This window comes from Dendrobates tinctorius, unplaced genomic scaffold (assembly GCF_039654945.1).
Source record: "Dendrobates tinctorius isolate UK_male_01 unplaced genomic scaffold, ASM3965494v1 ptg000134l, whole genome shotgun sequence".
NCBI classification, from domain to species: Eukaryota; Metazoa; Chordata; class Amphibia; order Anura; family Dendrobatidae; genus Dendrobates; species Dendrobates tinctorius.
The window spans coordinates 1,692,798-1,709,452 of record NW_027361802.1 but is presented as its reverse complement, the minus strand read 5'-3'; the positions used below and the strand labels follow the sequence as shown (position 1 = coordinate 1,709,452).

The window sequence follows — 16,655 nt, the reverse complement described above, 5'->3', positions numbered from 1 at the left end:
CCAACTAAAAAATAAGTAAAATAAATGTTATATTTTTATTTCAAAATAATGTTTGGTTATTGTGTCTTTCGCCGCCTGCACACACTGCGCCGTACACTATGGTTTGTTTTTCTTTAGTTTATACCGGATGGTCAGCCATCCAACTCTGAAAGGGATACTATATTTCATTTTTTTTTTATTATATATATATATATATATATATATATATATATATATATATATATATATATATATATATATATATAATGAAATATAGTATCCCTTTCAGAGTTGGATGGCTGACCATCCGGTATAAAGTAAAGAAAGGGAAACCACCAAAAAAAAAAAAATATATATATACACACATTTTGGTGGTTTCCCTTTCTTTACTTTATACCGGATGGTCAGCCATCCAACTCTGAAAGGGATACTATATTTCTATATATATATATATATATATATATATATATATATATATATATATATATATATTTTTTTTTATGGTGGTTTCCCTTTCTTCACTTTAAAAAGAAGTCTGCAAATTGGTCCCTCATTTGGGCAACTTCGACTGAGGACCGAAGAGGGTGCTGAGTAAAATCTGGCAAAGGGTTGGCAGCAGGCTCATCCATGTCAAAGTTCGGCCGCTCCTTTGCCATAACAAAATTGTGCAGAACCACGCATGCCTTCACCACCTCATCCACTGTTTCCAATTTGAGATTGATGGCGGTGCTGAGAATTCGCCATCTGGACACTAGAATGCCAAAGGCGCACTCTACAGTCCTGCGAGCCCTCGTAAGCCTGTAGTTGAAAATTTTCTTGCGGTGGTCCAAGTCACGGCTGGAGTACGGCTTCAGCAGGTTTGGGCACATCTGAAATGCCTCATCCCCAACCACTACAAATGGCAGTGGTGGAGTTTGGGTTTGGGGAAGAGGCCGTGCCAGTGGAAAATTGAAATGGTTGCCGTACAACCTCCAGCCCATATCAGAGTTCTTAAAAGTCTGTGAATCGTTGCCCCGTCCGAATGCCCCTATGTCCACCGCCACAAACCGGCAGTCTGCATCCGCAATGGCCATTAGGACTGTGGAAAAGTACTTCTTGTAGTTGTAGTACTCGGAGCCACTTCTTGCGGGTTTTGTGATGCGGATGTGCTTCCCGTCCAGCGCTCCTAGGCAGTTCGGGAAATTGCAGACTGCCCAGAATTTCTCCGATATTTGAAGCCACTTTTCGGCAGTGGGCAATGGCAGAAACTCCGGACACAGAACATCCCACAGAGCCCTGCAGGTGTCGGCAACAATCCCGGATAAAGTAGAGATTCCCAGCCGGTACTGGAAATGCAGGGATGAAAGACTCTCTCCAGTTGCCAGGAACCTGCCAAACATAAAAAGAAAAAATAATTATATTTCTGTCTTGGGTATTACTAAAAACACTGAAAATAAAAAAGTACATGGCCTAACTATTTTGCATGTTTTTTTAATACAACATAGCAAAAAAACATTTTATAAAGGCTTGGGATTAGTACATGACAGAAGAAAAACCATTATGCAAAAAAGCAATTTCCCAAAAATAATGTTAAAATTCAATAGCCAAAAAAAAACCTAATTTTTTGTACCAAAAAAAAAAAAAAAAGAAAAAATGGAAAAAGCCAAAAAATTTATGCAAACATAACATACATACCGTAAGGTGACAAGGAGCCTTTCTTCGGGAGGAATGGCACGCCGGAGCTGAGTGTCCCGTCTCCGGATGTTTCCTTCAACCATACCCAGCAAGTCAAGGAAGCTTTCCTGGGACATCCGTGTATAGTCAGCAAATTTCTCCGGGTTTTCCTGTAGCTCGCTGTACAGCGTGTGATATGCTCCACGGCTTGCCCGGAGTTCGATGATTGGATGCCTCCAAAACCGACGCCGCTGCCGTCTCTGCTGTCTCTCCCTCTCCCTTTCTTGCTGGCAACAAAAGGCATACGCCTGAGACAGCGCGATGTCAAGATCCAGCTTGAAGCGGAAATTATCCAGACGCAGGTCCATCTTGACACCGGAAACAGCAGCAAAATCTGATGAATTCAGCAGTACAGGGTCTATAAAACATTCCAATGACACACGCCCACTGGTGACCCATTGGTGTTCAAGGATTTTTCTATTGTGAAATGTCACACCTAAAAACGCATGCGCATAAAAAACGCAACCGCATGCAAAAACGCATGTAAAACGCAAGTAACGCTGCGCTATTTTGACGCATCAGCGTGCGCATGATGAAAAAAAAACGCTAATGTGAAACTAGCCTAATCTGAATAATAAAGCAATTTCTATTCGAGGTCTGACAAATCATCTTTGAAAGGTAAAACGCAACGAGGACTATAGTGTCCCCAACGAAGGGTGGTACCATAATACGGTTAGAAATAGAAGCAGAAAACATAAGATGATTTATTGAAACCTTACAATAAATATGAGCTAAAGTTTCTTACCAATTTGGCTAAGATTATGAAAAGCTGGGGTTAGGCGACTGGAAATTCTTTTCTTCGAGGAGGAAACAAGTGCTTGTCCATTTTTTATAGCAGATGTTATCTGTAAAGCTTGCTGTTGTACATGTACTATCCTTGGATGAAGCGTCTGTTGTGTGGTAGTACCTCTAAAAGGTACAAGTATAGTGCCACTTGTCTTAACCTATAAAACAAAAATTATGCAAAGAAACTGGATTTGCAGAAAAGGCTTATGTTACAATATAGATTTTTGGTTACCTTATGGAAAATCTCTTGTCTTGTTCATTGTGGGAGGAAGTTAGGGACAAACCATGGAATATAGCTCATGGCGCTGTCACTAGGAAGCAGACATTCAAGAGGTTGCTCACTACTACGACAACCCCTTCTTGATCTAAATGTTTGGCCCCAATAAAAAAAAGCCTGTACTCACCTGTGTCAGCGCCGTTTCAGTGGTGTCAGCACTTGTTGTATCGGGGATCTTGTGTCGTTATGACACCTGACCACAGAGCTCAATCAGCGTTGGCATCAATCCCCGCCTTTGAACATTAAGAGGAAATCCGGGCTGCAGCTGATCAGACTTCCTCTTTATGTTCAATTCGACAAAGGTAGAGACAGCAACGCCAGCGATGATTGGGCACTGGGCTCACATGTCATAACTGCATGGAAGCACCAGAGATGAGTGCAGACACTGTGGGAACGGCACAAGAACGAGAGGAGAGTATAAGCTTTTTTTTTATTTAAGTAGCCAAGTGTTTGCTCCTCCCACTAGCAAGCACTGAATTGAATCAGTATCAAGCAAAAAGTATAGAAACACCTACATGGTAATCATAAGTTGTGTGAATAGAAAGGTTTTATAGGGGGGGGGGGGAACATTATGTAAGATCCATTTAACTATACATACAAATTATTCTCCATGTAACATTCAAAAGCAGTCCCTAGGGGTCTGAAGTGTAAAAAATGATCATGGACTGGTCACTCTGAACCATACCATCTGGGTTAAATGACAATGCAGGGCACAGTATATCAGGAATTTGGAAGAAGTTCGGCTACCATCTGTTCCGGCTTTTACTCTGGAGGAAAACATTGCCAGCCTAAATCCAACTGTGTGAGAGAGAGAGAATTGATATAAGGTAGAATGTCAAATGCCCAGGGTATTGGGGGACAGCTAAAATTCTCAGTGAGGAAAAAGCGACAAGGTAGAATGACCTTCATCTGGTGAACACATAAAAGGAACGTTAATTAATCAATGACCAAATCAAGTTATTGTAAAGACAGGTTGATGAAATGGATTTGTCAAGGAAAAGATGTGAGGACTTTGATTATCTTAATTCTTACTGGCAGATGAAAGCTTGGGTGTTTCGGTGTATCCAGATGGTGTTCAATCATCCTATATAGCTGTGTGAAAAAGTGTTTGCCCCTTCCTGATTTCCTATTCTTTTGCATGTTTGTCACACTTAAATGTTTCAGATCACCAAACAAATTTAAATATTAGACAAAAGATAACAAGGAAACAAAATCCAGTTTTTAAATGAAGGTCTTTATTATTAAAAGGAAAAAGAAATCCAAACCTACAGGGCCCTGTGTGAAATAGTGATTGCCCCTTAACCTAATAACTGGTTGGGACACCCTTACCAGCAAGAACTGCAATCGGGTCATTCCATGTCAAGTGAAAAAATGATTACCTCCATTATATTTTTAATTCTTTTGAGAAAGTTTTATTTTGTAATACTGTTTTTCAAGGGTTCCAAAATGTGAAGAAAAAAATATCTATAAAAAAAGTTGTTAAAAAAATAGGTATTAGACCTACTGGTAATTCTTTTTCCAAGAGTCCATCCTGACAGCACTGTGGAGGTAGTCCGCCTCCTCCTTACATGGACAAAATGCATGAGACGTTAAAAGGCCCCGAGTGCTTCTCCAAGTACCACACCAGGATAGATGCAACTTAAATTTATTACAATCGATATATTAAGACATCATGAAAACAAACACTAACAGGGAGGGAACTAACCATGCTGTCAGGATGTACTCCTGGAAACAATTACCAGTAGGTTCAATAGCTATTTTCTAGGATGTCCCTCCTGACAGCCCCATGGAGAATACCAAACTACCTCCTCAGGGTGGTACCCTGCCTGGACATTCCTTCCAAAGGCAGTTTGTTGACCTGATAATACATTTAATTTATAAGACTTACAAAATGTATTTAATCTGGCCCAGGTTGCAGCCCTACAAATTTGCAAGACTGACGCCCACACCCTCTCCGCCCAGGAGGTGGAGACTGCTCTCATCGAATGGGCTCTTAGTCCTTCAGGGGGAACAATCCTCTCTGAACTGTAAGCTAGAGAATTTGCCGGAATGAGCCATCTTGCAATAGTGGCTCTGGAGGCTTTTTTCCCCCTCTATTTTTGCCCCCAAATAAAAAACAAATTAGTATCCTGCCTCCAACTACAAGTAGCCTCTAAATACTCAATGGACTGCCTGTCTAACGTCCAACACGAGAAAAAAAAGCTCTGATTTGACAGATTCTCACAAAATGAAAGCAAGATTATCTCTTGGTTTAGATTTTGAGTGGACACCACCTTTTGTAAAAATGATCTAAATTTAAGGACTATACGATCGTCCCATATCTGAAGATACGGATCCCGGGTGGACAGGGCATGGATCTCTCCTACCCTCTTTGCAGTAGTAATAGCCACTAAACACATTATTAATGGTCCGACATGAAATGGACATATTTTCCTCAGGCACGTAAGGGTCTTTACAAAAGGGATTTAAGGACTACGTTCAAATCCCATGGGGGCACCGACCGCCTTATAGTAGGCCTCAACCTCTGTATTGCCCTGAAAAACCTAGCTACCCACGGGTGAGAAGCCAACGGATGATCAAAAAAAAATCTGATATCTGGACCTTAAATGGTACTTGGTCTGAGACCCTTAAATCGTCTGAAGAAAAATCTAAAATCCTTGGAATATCGAGGCCTACATCGGACCTGCCACATTCCAAACAAAACCCTTTCCAGATCTTATTATAGATTGCCAAAGTGACTGGCTTTCTACTAGCCTGAATTGTAGTAATAACCTGGTCCGATAACCCCTGAACCCTTAGGATGTTCTGCTCAGGATCCAAGCCAATAGATGAAGTCTTTCCAAGTTTTGGTGAAAGACTGGGCCATGATGAATCAAATCTCTTCTCCGGGAAAGTATAACAAGATCTTTCAATACCACAGTTTTTAGCAACCTCTTGTCAGCCAAAAACAGAGTCGCAGGAAGGACAGTTATGTTGTACGATAAGATCTTGAGGTGCTGCCCTCTTACCAACGATTGATTTTGTCTTAGGGCTTCCCACACGGAGTAGAGCTCCCTGTAGTTTGATGATTTGGAACAGATCTCTGATTGCCATGAGACCTGAAGTATCCTTCAGGTACTTTCCTGCTGGCGTCCATAGTGATCAGTACACAAGGAGAAGTCGTCCATGGGGTGCCCAACTGAAGATTTTCTGCCACAGTCCACCAGAGTAGTGATTTTCTTACTGCAGGGGATAAGGACATTTCTCTGTCAAGTAATATCTGGTAGCGGTCCCAGACAGATAGCATTTCCCTCAGCAAGGCCTTTGAGTGGAACTGGGATCACCGGACACAGGGAATGCAAGCCGTCAGTAGCCCTAGAATCTTCATCGCTGACCTGATTGAAGCCTGCCTCTTCAGGAACAGCTGGATTCTGCTTCTCATGGTTTCTTAATTTTCTCCTGGCTAGAGGGATGCTCTGTCTGAAGTCTTGCAGCACGCCTAGGAAAACCTGTTTCCGGGCTCCAAGTCCGACTTCTGCCAATTGAGGACCCAACCCAGGTACTTCAAAGTTGATATGGTCTTCTTGTGGGACCGGAGCTCTTCCATTGAACTTACCACCAGTAGGAAATCGTCCAGATATTCAATTATAATTTATTCCCATGTCCTTAGAATGGCAGATATCTGCCAACAATTTCATAAAGACCTGAAGGGACGAGGCTAGACTGAAGGGACAGCACTGAAATTGAAAGTGGCAGGGTCGATTTTGAATTTTTATTGCGAATCTCAGGAATTTCTTTGTCACAGGATGTATTGGCACCTGATAATACGCACTCTTTAAATCTAGGGTGCACATAAATGTGTCCCTGTCTATAAGGGGCACCGTAGATTTTATTGATTCCATTCTGAATCTTTTGTATCTTATACAGAAATTTAAGGGCTTTAGATTTATTATGGTGCAGGATTTGCCCAGGGGCTTTTTGATGGTAAATAACATTGAAGTGACCTTTGCTCTCTTCCGACCAAGGGACTGGTGCTATAACGGTTGTGTCCACCAGCTTCTTATGTCTGCGACAACAATGGAACCCATGGACAAAGTACGGGGAGCCGCTATAAATTGTATCGCATACAACTCTGCAATGGTTCTTAACACCCATTAATCCTGGGTAATATGGTGCCAACTTCCCGCAAACTGAGTCACCCCGTAACCAGGATGGAGTCATTGCATCTTTGACCTTGAGCCAGACCCAAAGAGGGATCCTCTACCTTTCCCTCCTTTAAAGGTAGTTCCCTCTACTGGACCTCCTCAGAGAATCCGTTTTATCTGACACTGGCTTAAACATCCTTAACCCTGAGGAAATGGAGTATAATTTATTCTTAGAAGTTTTGTCCTCTGACCAGGTCTTCATCAAGATGGCCCTACGGGCCACAGACAAAGAACTATTCCTGGCCGAGTACCTAACTGACTCGGCTAACGTATCAGCCAAAAATGCTGTGACCGACTTCATCAGCAGGAGGGAGGCTAAGATGTCCTCTCTAGGAGTCTTTCTACTCAAATGCTCCTCTCCAGTTGTCCCATCGATAAAAACATGGACCTGGCAACGGAAGTTGTGGCTAGTTTGTTTTAACCAATGCCGCAGACGTTTCCCCAAGCCCGCTTCAGCAGATTATCCTCCTTCCTGTCCATATGGTCCTTCAGGCTCGAGAAGTCCTCAAACAGTATAGAGGTTTTCCTAGCTACTTTGGCCACAGGTACATCTATCTTGGGAATCTCCCCTCAGATCTTAATGTCCTCTGGTTCAAATGGCAAAGGATTTTAAAGTCTCGGAGTATCACAAGATGTTTCTCCACATCCTCCCATCCCTCCAGAATCATAGCCCGGATATGGTCATTCACCGGGAACAACCGTTGATTCTGGGCTTACACCCCCAAACAGCTCATCCTGTATTGACTGCGGTTTTGGGGCTTCCTCCACCTGCATCACATTTCTGACAGCTTGGACAAGCTCACCAGTGTCCTCAGAGGAGAGCTTGTCCCCTTCCTCCTTATCGGATCCTGGAAAAATGGAACTCTTCGTCTGGGCTTAGCTCCATCTCCCATTGAGGTATCTTAGCCCCTGGACCTGGATTGGCAGACTGTGGCAGGATGAGGCTAGACAGAGGTCTGGACCTCCTCACGGATTAAGGACCTCATCTCAGCCAGCACAGATGACTGTTCCGCCCTAACAATTTTGGTGGTGCAGCCTTCATAGATTATTCTTCCATATGTCTCAGGTAATTTTACATTACATATAGGGCATCGCTTGGACTTTACAAAGGCCTTGCCAGAGTTGGGTGTAGGGAGGGAAATAGCAAGGGTTCCCTTATCCTATTTTAGCATAAAGATAAGGACTAATTAATGCAGTCCCATCTTAGCAGCCTAATCACACTTACCTCACAGTCCTGATCTCCTCTGCCCGCTTTTCTCCATACTACCCCAGTGCATGCCAAATGCCTCTCGAGACCCAGGTAATGGTTCTTTCAAATTACTTCTGCGTTCCACGCTGGAACGCACATCGACATGGGAACCAGGTGCTTCTTTGACGGCACCAGAAGTGCGATGGTTACACACCGTGCGTCTCCCAGAAAATGCAGCCCCTTGTTGGCTGGCGCCAGCGCCCCTACAATCGGAGGGAATCAGCTCAACCCAGGAGCTCCACTCTACTGGTCTCTGAGGCCAAGGGACTCCCCATCGGAGAGTGACGGCCCTGGGCCTCTTGACAGGGGGAAGGATTAGCTGTGCCGCACGATTCCCATGAGCCCATCCTGTAAGCTTCTTGCTCTGCTCCTCTCGCGTGTCCCTCCATGTAGGGACATGATAAACACTAGGGGAGGTGGGAGGGGCCTTTTAACCTCTTATGTTTCCTGGCCCTGTAAGGAGGAGGACGACCTACATGGTGCTGTCAGGAGGGACGTCCTGGAAAGTGTGGATTTCTGTGTTGCCTGCCTTTACGTTCTACTCATAACTCAGGTAAGATACAAGATAGAGAAATGGGAAAAACACCATTCAACTCAGAAAAGTACAGGCTTTCAACAGATATGTCACACGAGTATCTTTGTTAATACTTTATCCACGCAGAATCAAACGCAAAATTTCAAACATTTCTGAAAATTCAATACGATATTAAATTTGCAATAAAACTCCTATATAAAACAGCGTCAATTCAAAAATCTTGAATTCAAATCTGCTCAGTCTGTGGTCTAAAACTGTAGGGTCTATGTTTTCCAAATAAATACTTATTTTAGATCTTGGGAGGGATGCTTCAACGGCTTTTTCACACGACGAACAGCTGCTCTCCACCAATCCAGTCACATCTCCCAGATCTGCCCAGTAATGAAGACAACTTGAGCAGATTCTAGAAAGGCGAGTACCACAAGCACACCCCAGAAGGTGTGTGAAATATAGCAATTAAAATAAAAAAGGATCAAGTGAATTAAGGGGAAAGTTAAGGGGTTAATGCTGACATAAGTGAAGTATTTTAAAAGCGAGAGAGGCAAAGGAGAGCCCATGTCCTGACTTGCCTGGACCTGTGCCCTCTTGCTGAGTTAAAGAACCTGTAGTACACTGACTCACTTGATACCTGTGTAGAAACTATCAAGGTTGGTGTGTTCAGTTTCACTGCATTTGTATTAATAGTTTAATACCGTATTTTTCTTTTAGTATTAATACTGACTTTAAAGAGGTTGTCCACTACATTCTTTAATGCCTTCACAGATTTTGTAAAACCTCTTGTTGTCCTCTCTGCTGGTGAGCGGTACCATCACTGACCACTCACTCAGAATCACGTGACCCCGGCTGCAGCCGCCGATGTCAAGTACCAGAATGACTTGCTTCACCAAGGTGCGACCCCGTTGCGCACACCCCTACTGACTAGGTGGTGGGCAGCGCTTCACCGCACATAAAAGCCCTGTATACAGCGCGAGCTTGCAGCTAATGAAAGCAGAGGAGAGAGGAAAGCATTCACTGAACACTGGGCTGTGACGTGCAGTGAAACTCCACCCACAGCTCAGTCAGTCAATCAGGATGGGTGTGCGCAACTGGGACACGCCTGGGATGAAGCAAGTCATTCTGGTAGTTGACGCGATTTCAGCGGCGGCTGCAGCCGGGGGCACGTGATGCAGATTGAGCGGTCAGCGATAGCGACACTCACAGGCATAGAGGACAACAAGAGGTATTTACAAAAATACTTTACAAGCGTTAAATCAGTGGGGGAATTATAGAATATAGTGGACAACCTCTTTAACCCCTTTCCCACCTTATCCATACGTCCCGGCGATTTTGTGCGCACACCGGCCGTGAGCGTGATAGCCGTCGGGTGTCAGTTGATTCTCGCACCACTCCTGGCACTTTAACCCCCCCAGTACTGCAGTCGAACAATACCTCTTTAGTGAACACCATATTAAAAGAAAAACAATGCTCTATCATACTACCAAACAAAAAAATAGAAAAAAAAAGCGATCAAAAAGACGAATATAAAATAAACATGGTACCGCTGAAAACGTCATCTTGTCCCGCAAAAACACAAGTCATCATACCGCTTCATTAGCAGCAAAATAAAGTTATAGCTCTCAGAATAAAGCAATGCAAATATAATTATTTTCTTAGTAAAATATTTTTCATTGTGTAAGAAGCAGCAAAACATCCTGAATTGCTTGTTTGTTCATTCTGCCTCACAAAAGTCAGAATAGAAAGCGACCAAAAAAGGTCAGGTGTCGGAAAACGCTACCAATAAAATGTCAACTCGTCCCGCAAGCAAAAAAAAAAAAAAAAGCCCTCACATGGCAGTCAGACGGAATATGGAAAAATTATAACTCAAAATATGGTGATGCAAGGACTAGTTTTTGCAATAAAAAACATTTTTTTAGTGTGTGACAGCAGCCAAACGAAAAACCAATAAATCTGGTATTGCTGAAACTGCACCAACCTAAAGAATAAAGTCACCTAATCACTTATACCGCACAAGGAACAGCATAAAAAAGGGAATTAGACCTACCGGTAATTCTGTTTGCTGTAGTCCCTCAGGACAGCACCATTGAGGAAGTCCTTCCTTGACCTATAGCGGGACAGGATCACAGAGAGGTTAAAAGGCCCCTCCCACCTCCACCCTCCAGTGTTTTTTCAAAGTACCACCGAGGATGGATGGAAATGGTCTAAACGCGCCCTTACAAACGCATATGTAAGACCCTTTAGCAGCTCCATCTCAATCTTGAGCCACGATGACCTGATGGATGAACAATCTGCCGGACGATCGATCCCATGCAAGCCTAAAGACAAACATAAGGGAGGGAACTAAGGGTACTGTCCTGAGGTACTACAGGAAACAGAATTACCGGTAGGTATAATTCCCTTTTTCCCTTACGTCCCTCCGGACAGCACCATGGAGAATACCAAAGCAAAGGTCCCAGGGTGGGTACAGAGGACCAAGGATCAAAGTCCTAGGTAAGAACCAGGCTAGATATAGAAATTATCTATAAGATGAGAAGAAATATAGATATCGAAAGGGATCTACAAAGGTGATCACCATAGTGAGTGTCTGTTATATGTCTATAATGGTCAATTTCAGTATGAATGTGGCAAACAAGATCTGCAGTGGAACAAACCTGTTGTACCCCAATACCACTAATGAACCACAGTGAATTACAGTTATTGTGATAGATACTTATGAACACCACAGTCACATAATAGGTTTAAAACCTTATTGCCCAGCAAAAGGTATGGTGATAACCACAGCCACAATACAATGAGGACTGTACAGACCAGTAATTCGCTGTATGTGCTTATAACACAGGATAGTTCCTTCGTCGGTCCTCCTGGGCTCAGCTTAAACCTTGGCTAGAGACCAGCTTACCATACTACAAGGAAACCTGCAGGCCAGAGACCCTGCACTGCTGGAAGATCAAAGCAATAACAATACATGGAAAATAGCGGAGCATTGAGACGTATGTACCCTACTCATCCAGGAGATCATGTGTATTCTAAATCTTTTACATGTCTAAACCCAAAGAAAGGGTTGGATATTATTTGAAACTAAGGAAATACTCCATCTGGCAGGTAACATCTCCTGCTCCTACCAACATTAGGCTTCTCATTAGAAGCATTGAAAGGGAAATGTGGATCCTCACTCTTGTTTTACTGATGTTAGACACAGGGAGTCTGGACTCTGGAATTGAGGAGAGTAAAGGTCCCGTCACACCTAGCGACGCTATAACGATCCCGACAGCGATATGACACGACAGGGATCGTTACCGCATCGCTATGTGGTCGCTATTGAGATGTCAGACAGTCCAATCTACCCAACGACGGAGCAACGATCTAGCGTGTCATAGCGACCTTTGTAACGATGTCGGTGGTCGTTGGGACCCCGTCACATTGCATGTTCCATTGAAGATTCACACCTCGATGAGGGATGTACTGTGTGACGCTGTATTTACACAGGCGTGGATTGCGCTCCCTTTCAGCTCTGAATGGTGGACGCTACCGCGTCGATTGGCCGTGCATTTAAAAGAAGGTGACGTGCTAGCGCTCCATTTCATTGTTCTCGAACACGTCTTTTGGCTAGCACACCCGAGTAACTGTCATCGGTGTCCTATTTGCATTCACCGCCTGCCCTAGTAGCGTTCACCGGCTGTCCAAATAGCGTTCATGGGCTGTGATTCCAGATTGATTTACCCAGACGCCAATTTAGTGTTGACGGTATGTATCTTTGGGGTATATTTCGCTCTACTTGAGGGAGGGCTTTGGTTTCATCGCCTATCGCATGGTAAGCCCGGGTCAGGAACAAAGAATTGAAGCGCTACTTTGTTAGCTTCTTTTAAAAGGAAGCCCGCCAATCAGGACGCTGTAGTGACCACCAATCGGAGCCGAGGTAGGCGTGGAAACGGGAACGCTAATCCCCGCCTTGTCTTGCTTCTGATTCGCTAACGAGGTCGTTAGGCTAGGTGTCAAACGTGACGATACACGCGACTCAGCGGGACATGAGCGACCAAAGAAATGTCCAGACATTTCGGGCACGATCAGCGATACCTGGCAGGGGGGCTGGTCGCTGGTCACTGTCACACACCGCGATCTCGCTGGTAAGATCGCTATAACGTCACAGTTCTAGTGACTCGGCAGCGATCTCGCTTAGTGTGACAGGGCCTTAAGTGTTGTGTGTGGGGGAAGGGGTGTTGGTAAGAATCCCTTGACACAAGAGATTATTTGAAACTGCATCTATACAAGTCATTAGCCCAGACATTGTAAATGTGTCAACTTATTTATCTATTATATCCTAAAAGGCCATCTTCTTAGAGATATTTATACCCCTGACTGCCATGGAGGGAGGAACCACACTATAACTAGAGGGAAGTAGGCTTCCTCCCATCACAGAGGGTACGGTCTACATCAAGGCAGAGGGACTATGGGTTCTCAACTGTGAGTCCTGGATACAGCTTCTTTACCTTAGGAGCCCTGACTGCTGTAAGAATAATGGGTATGGGATCCTCTGACACATGACACCGAGCTGCTGATTCACTGCAAGGTACAAAGCAGTGATGTCGTCCCTAGTAAACATAATAACGGATTTATGGGACAAGAATCTGTCTACCGGGTGTCTATCAAGGAAACTAGTCCGACTGCTCTATGTGGAGTCGGGAAGAATTGTTTCTCCCACTTTATGGGATTTCCTGCACCCAGAATAATATGTCCACTTAAAGGGTGAACCCCAAAGACGTATGTCTCCCTTTAAAAGTCAACTATGAGAGAGACCTGCCTTTAGCACTCAAGGCAGTAACTCACTTGAGAGTTCTGTTCCAAATAGAAGAAATGCTGTTACTAGGCCAATTCAAGCACAACTGTTCGTCTGGCTAAGCCCAGTCGCAAAGAATGAAGCAACAGAAGCTGGATCTGGGTCCCGAAACACGAAGACCGGAGTTGGGGCCCGAGACAAAATGTGAAGTGGTAGGCCGACCATTCGAGGTACGGCCCACACAAGGCACAAGTCAGAAGGTCTAAGCCAGAGGCCTAAAGCCACAACGCCCGAGGTACTATGAAGCACAGAGGTATTATAACCCCCAAATGACAACTTGAGGCCCAGAGGTACCAAAGCCTTATGACGCAATATGATTCACAGAGGCCCTATGCTGTACCGAAGCACTATGACACAATATGATGGGCCAAGACACTATGGGGCGCTATGAAGCAATATGATGCAATATGATGCACCAAGGGACTATGAAGCTATATGATGCAGTATGATGCACAGACACTATAAAGCGCTATGATGCAATACGATGTACAAATGCACTATGAAGCCCCATGATGTACAGAGGCACTATGAAGCCCCCTGATGCACAGAGGCACTATGAAGCCCCATGATGCAGTCTGATGCACAAAGGAACTATGAAGCCATATGATGTACAAAGGCACTATGAAGCCATATGATGAAGTATGATGTACAAAGGTACTATGAAGCCATATGATGTACAGAGATGCTATGACGCACAATGATGCAATATGAAGCACAATGATGCCCTATGATGCAATATGATGCACAGCGGCAGTATCGTGCAAAGCGGCGATACCATGCACAGAGGTGACATGATGCAATATGATGCAATAAGCTGCCCAAAGGCACTATGATGTAATATGATGCACAGACTACGGCCCTGCTTGAAGGTGCCAAACGAGAGACCAGGCCCACAGTTACCTCCAAGAGAGCAAATCAGAGATCCGGATGAACCTCCGCTCTTAACAGTACATCTCAATTGTCAGACCGGCTCCACCTGAAGAAGCTAATTAATGAGCTGCAGCTGGAGGGCAGTCTTCCTGGAGACCATGTGCTGCATTCCACCATATGTCCAGCCATAAGGCTCTGTGCAGACATGGCCTGCAACTAACTGAGGTCACATTATGAGATGTAGCTTGGACATATGGCCTTACTATAGCCTAGAGGTCCAAGGCCTAGCTGCTTTTATGAGATGTAGCTTGGACATATGGCCTTACTATAGCCTAGAGGTCCAAGGCCTAGCTGCTTAAATGTGAAGACACATCTCAGCACCTGAGACTCTAGGCCCAGCTTTGATACCAAGGCATGAGGCTAGTATCAGCCCAGAGGCCCAGGCCATGAACAAAACATTCCAACGTGCATTCACCTGTGCTGGCTCCACACCTGCTAGAAAGACAGGGGGAGCTGGTAACGCTGAGAGCCTACCATGGAGGGAAGTGGCGTTCGGTCAGGAATGTTGTATTACTGCCAGTGATTTCCTCTTCTGTGCCCCACGAGATCCAAGAAACTAGCCTGTTGCCTGTCTTGTTCTGCACTCCCGCATTCTGCCGTGGAACGCACGCCGACCTTATGCCGACGTTACCAGAGGCGCGACGACCTTCTCCACCGCATATTTTCCAGAAGTAGTGATGCTTTGCCAGCCGGCATCTGAGCAGGGAGCCTCCAACCGGGAGGAGCGGATCAACCCAGGAGCACGTCCGCTCAACTGGTCTTTGGGGCAGAGGGACTCCCCCACCGGGGAGTGTTGGCCCTGGGCCCCCTGACAGGGGGAAGGATTGGACGTGCCGCACGATCCCCCTGAGCCCATCATGCAGGCTGGCTGCTGGCTGAGGAACTTCTCCAACAGGTGTCAGCCACGGTCCGCTTGACCGGGGGGGGGCTGAGGCCCCCAGTCCCGAGACCGTCTGGTACAGCGAATGACGGCTGAGGGATCTCTCCCAGAGAGAATCAGCCACGGACCGCCTGCCAGGGGGAATGGAAAGCCATAAACGTCCACAGGCTATCTTCACTCTAAGAACAACCTCTCATACAACATTACCTTGCTGGGACAGGAAAACCACTGGAGGGTGGAGGTGGGAGGGGCCTTTTAACCTCTCTGTGATCCTGTCCCGCTATAGGTCAAGGAAGGACTTCCTCCATGGTGCTGTCCAGAGGGACGCAAGGGAAAAATTAAACCAATTCACCTGCCATTTTTCATTCTGCCTCCAAAAGCTCATAGTAAGGCTCAGAACACATTTATCCTGCAGAGCGCTTACACTGGGGCTTCAGTGTAAATCTCAGAAATACTTGATCCAGACGGAACCCTCGGCGGAAGATTCCCTATAATGAGGCAGATGGAGGCACTGTGGGCACCATAGGACCTGTGATCCGACAGTGTCAGTCTATGTAGGATTGCATAAGTGCCGTCAGACAGATTTCTGCACCTTTGAGAAGAACACTGCTGAACATAGGCCAGACGGAGTCCACAGTAACTCTACTGCCTCATAGCAAATGGATCCATCAGGGGTTTCATCTGAATCATGTAACTCAGATTTAGGCCGGAATCACACTAGAGTGTGTGATGCGAGAAACTCGCATGAGTCTCTCACATAAACACCCGACACTACTGCCGGCACTCAGGACCGGAGCTGCGGCTGCATAGAAACACATGCAGCCGCAGCTCTGGTCTGAGTGCCGGCTGATGTGAGAGACTCATGCGAGTTTCTTGCATCACACACGGTAGTGTGATCCCGGCCTTAGATTGAAACCCCAAAGTGCTAAGCTTATAGCACCAGATAAATGTGATCCTAAATGTTATGCAAAATGTTCAGAACAAAAGCTTCAACTCAATCCACAAAAAAAAAAAAAATAAAGACCCTACTCAGGTCCATCATCTGTCAATGGAAATATAGTTGGCCTTCATGTTACTGGTAGCACAAAGGTTCTGGAAAAGGAAAATGGCTCTTCACCTCAAAAGAAATTCAGTAAATTCCGCACTCTCAAATCCAGATGAACCCCAGTATACGTAAACCACATATAGCTTCCATGTTTGACATTTCTGGAGTGATGAGAGCCCACCTAATTTACGGGTGCATGTCTCCAGAAGCATAAGCTGGGCATAACATACTGGTCACGATGGCAGT

At 45.0% G+C, this 16,655-nt stretch overlaps 1 protein-coding gene across 1 annotated transcript in view; it reads right to left on the bottom strand.

The window, feature by feature from the left end:
• LOC141048252 (RNA exonuclease 1 homolog) overlaps window positions 1–16,655 on the bottom strand; it is a 324,762-nt gene that overhangs the window by 219,867 nt on the left and 88,240 nt on the right. Inside the window, exon 4 of the mRNA XM_073543671.1 lies at window positions 2,438–2,636. Coding sequence (XP_073399772.1) covers window positions 2,438–2,636 — 199 coding nt within the window. The remainder of the gene's footprint in view (window positions 1–2,437; window positions 2,637–16,655) is intronic.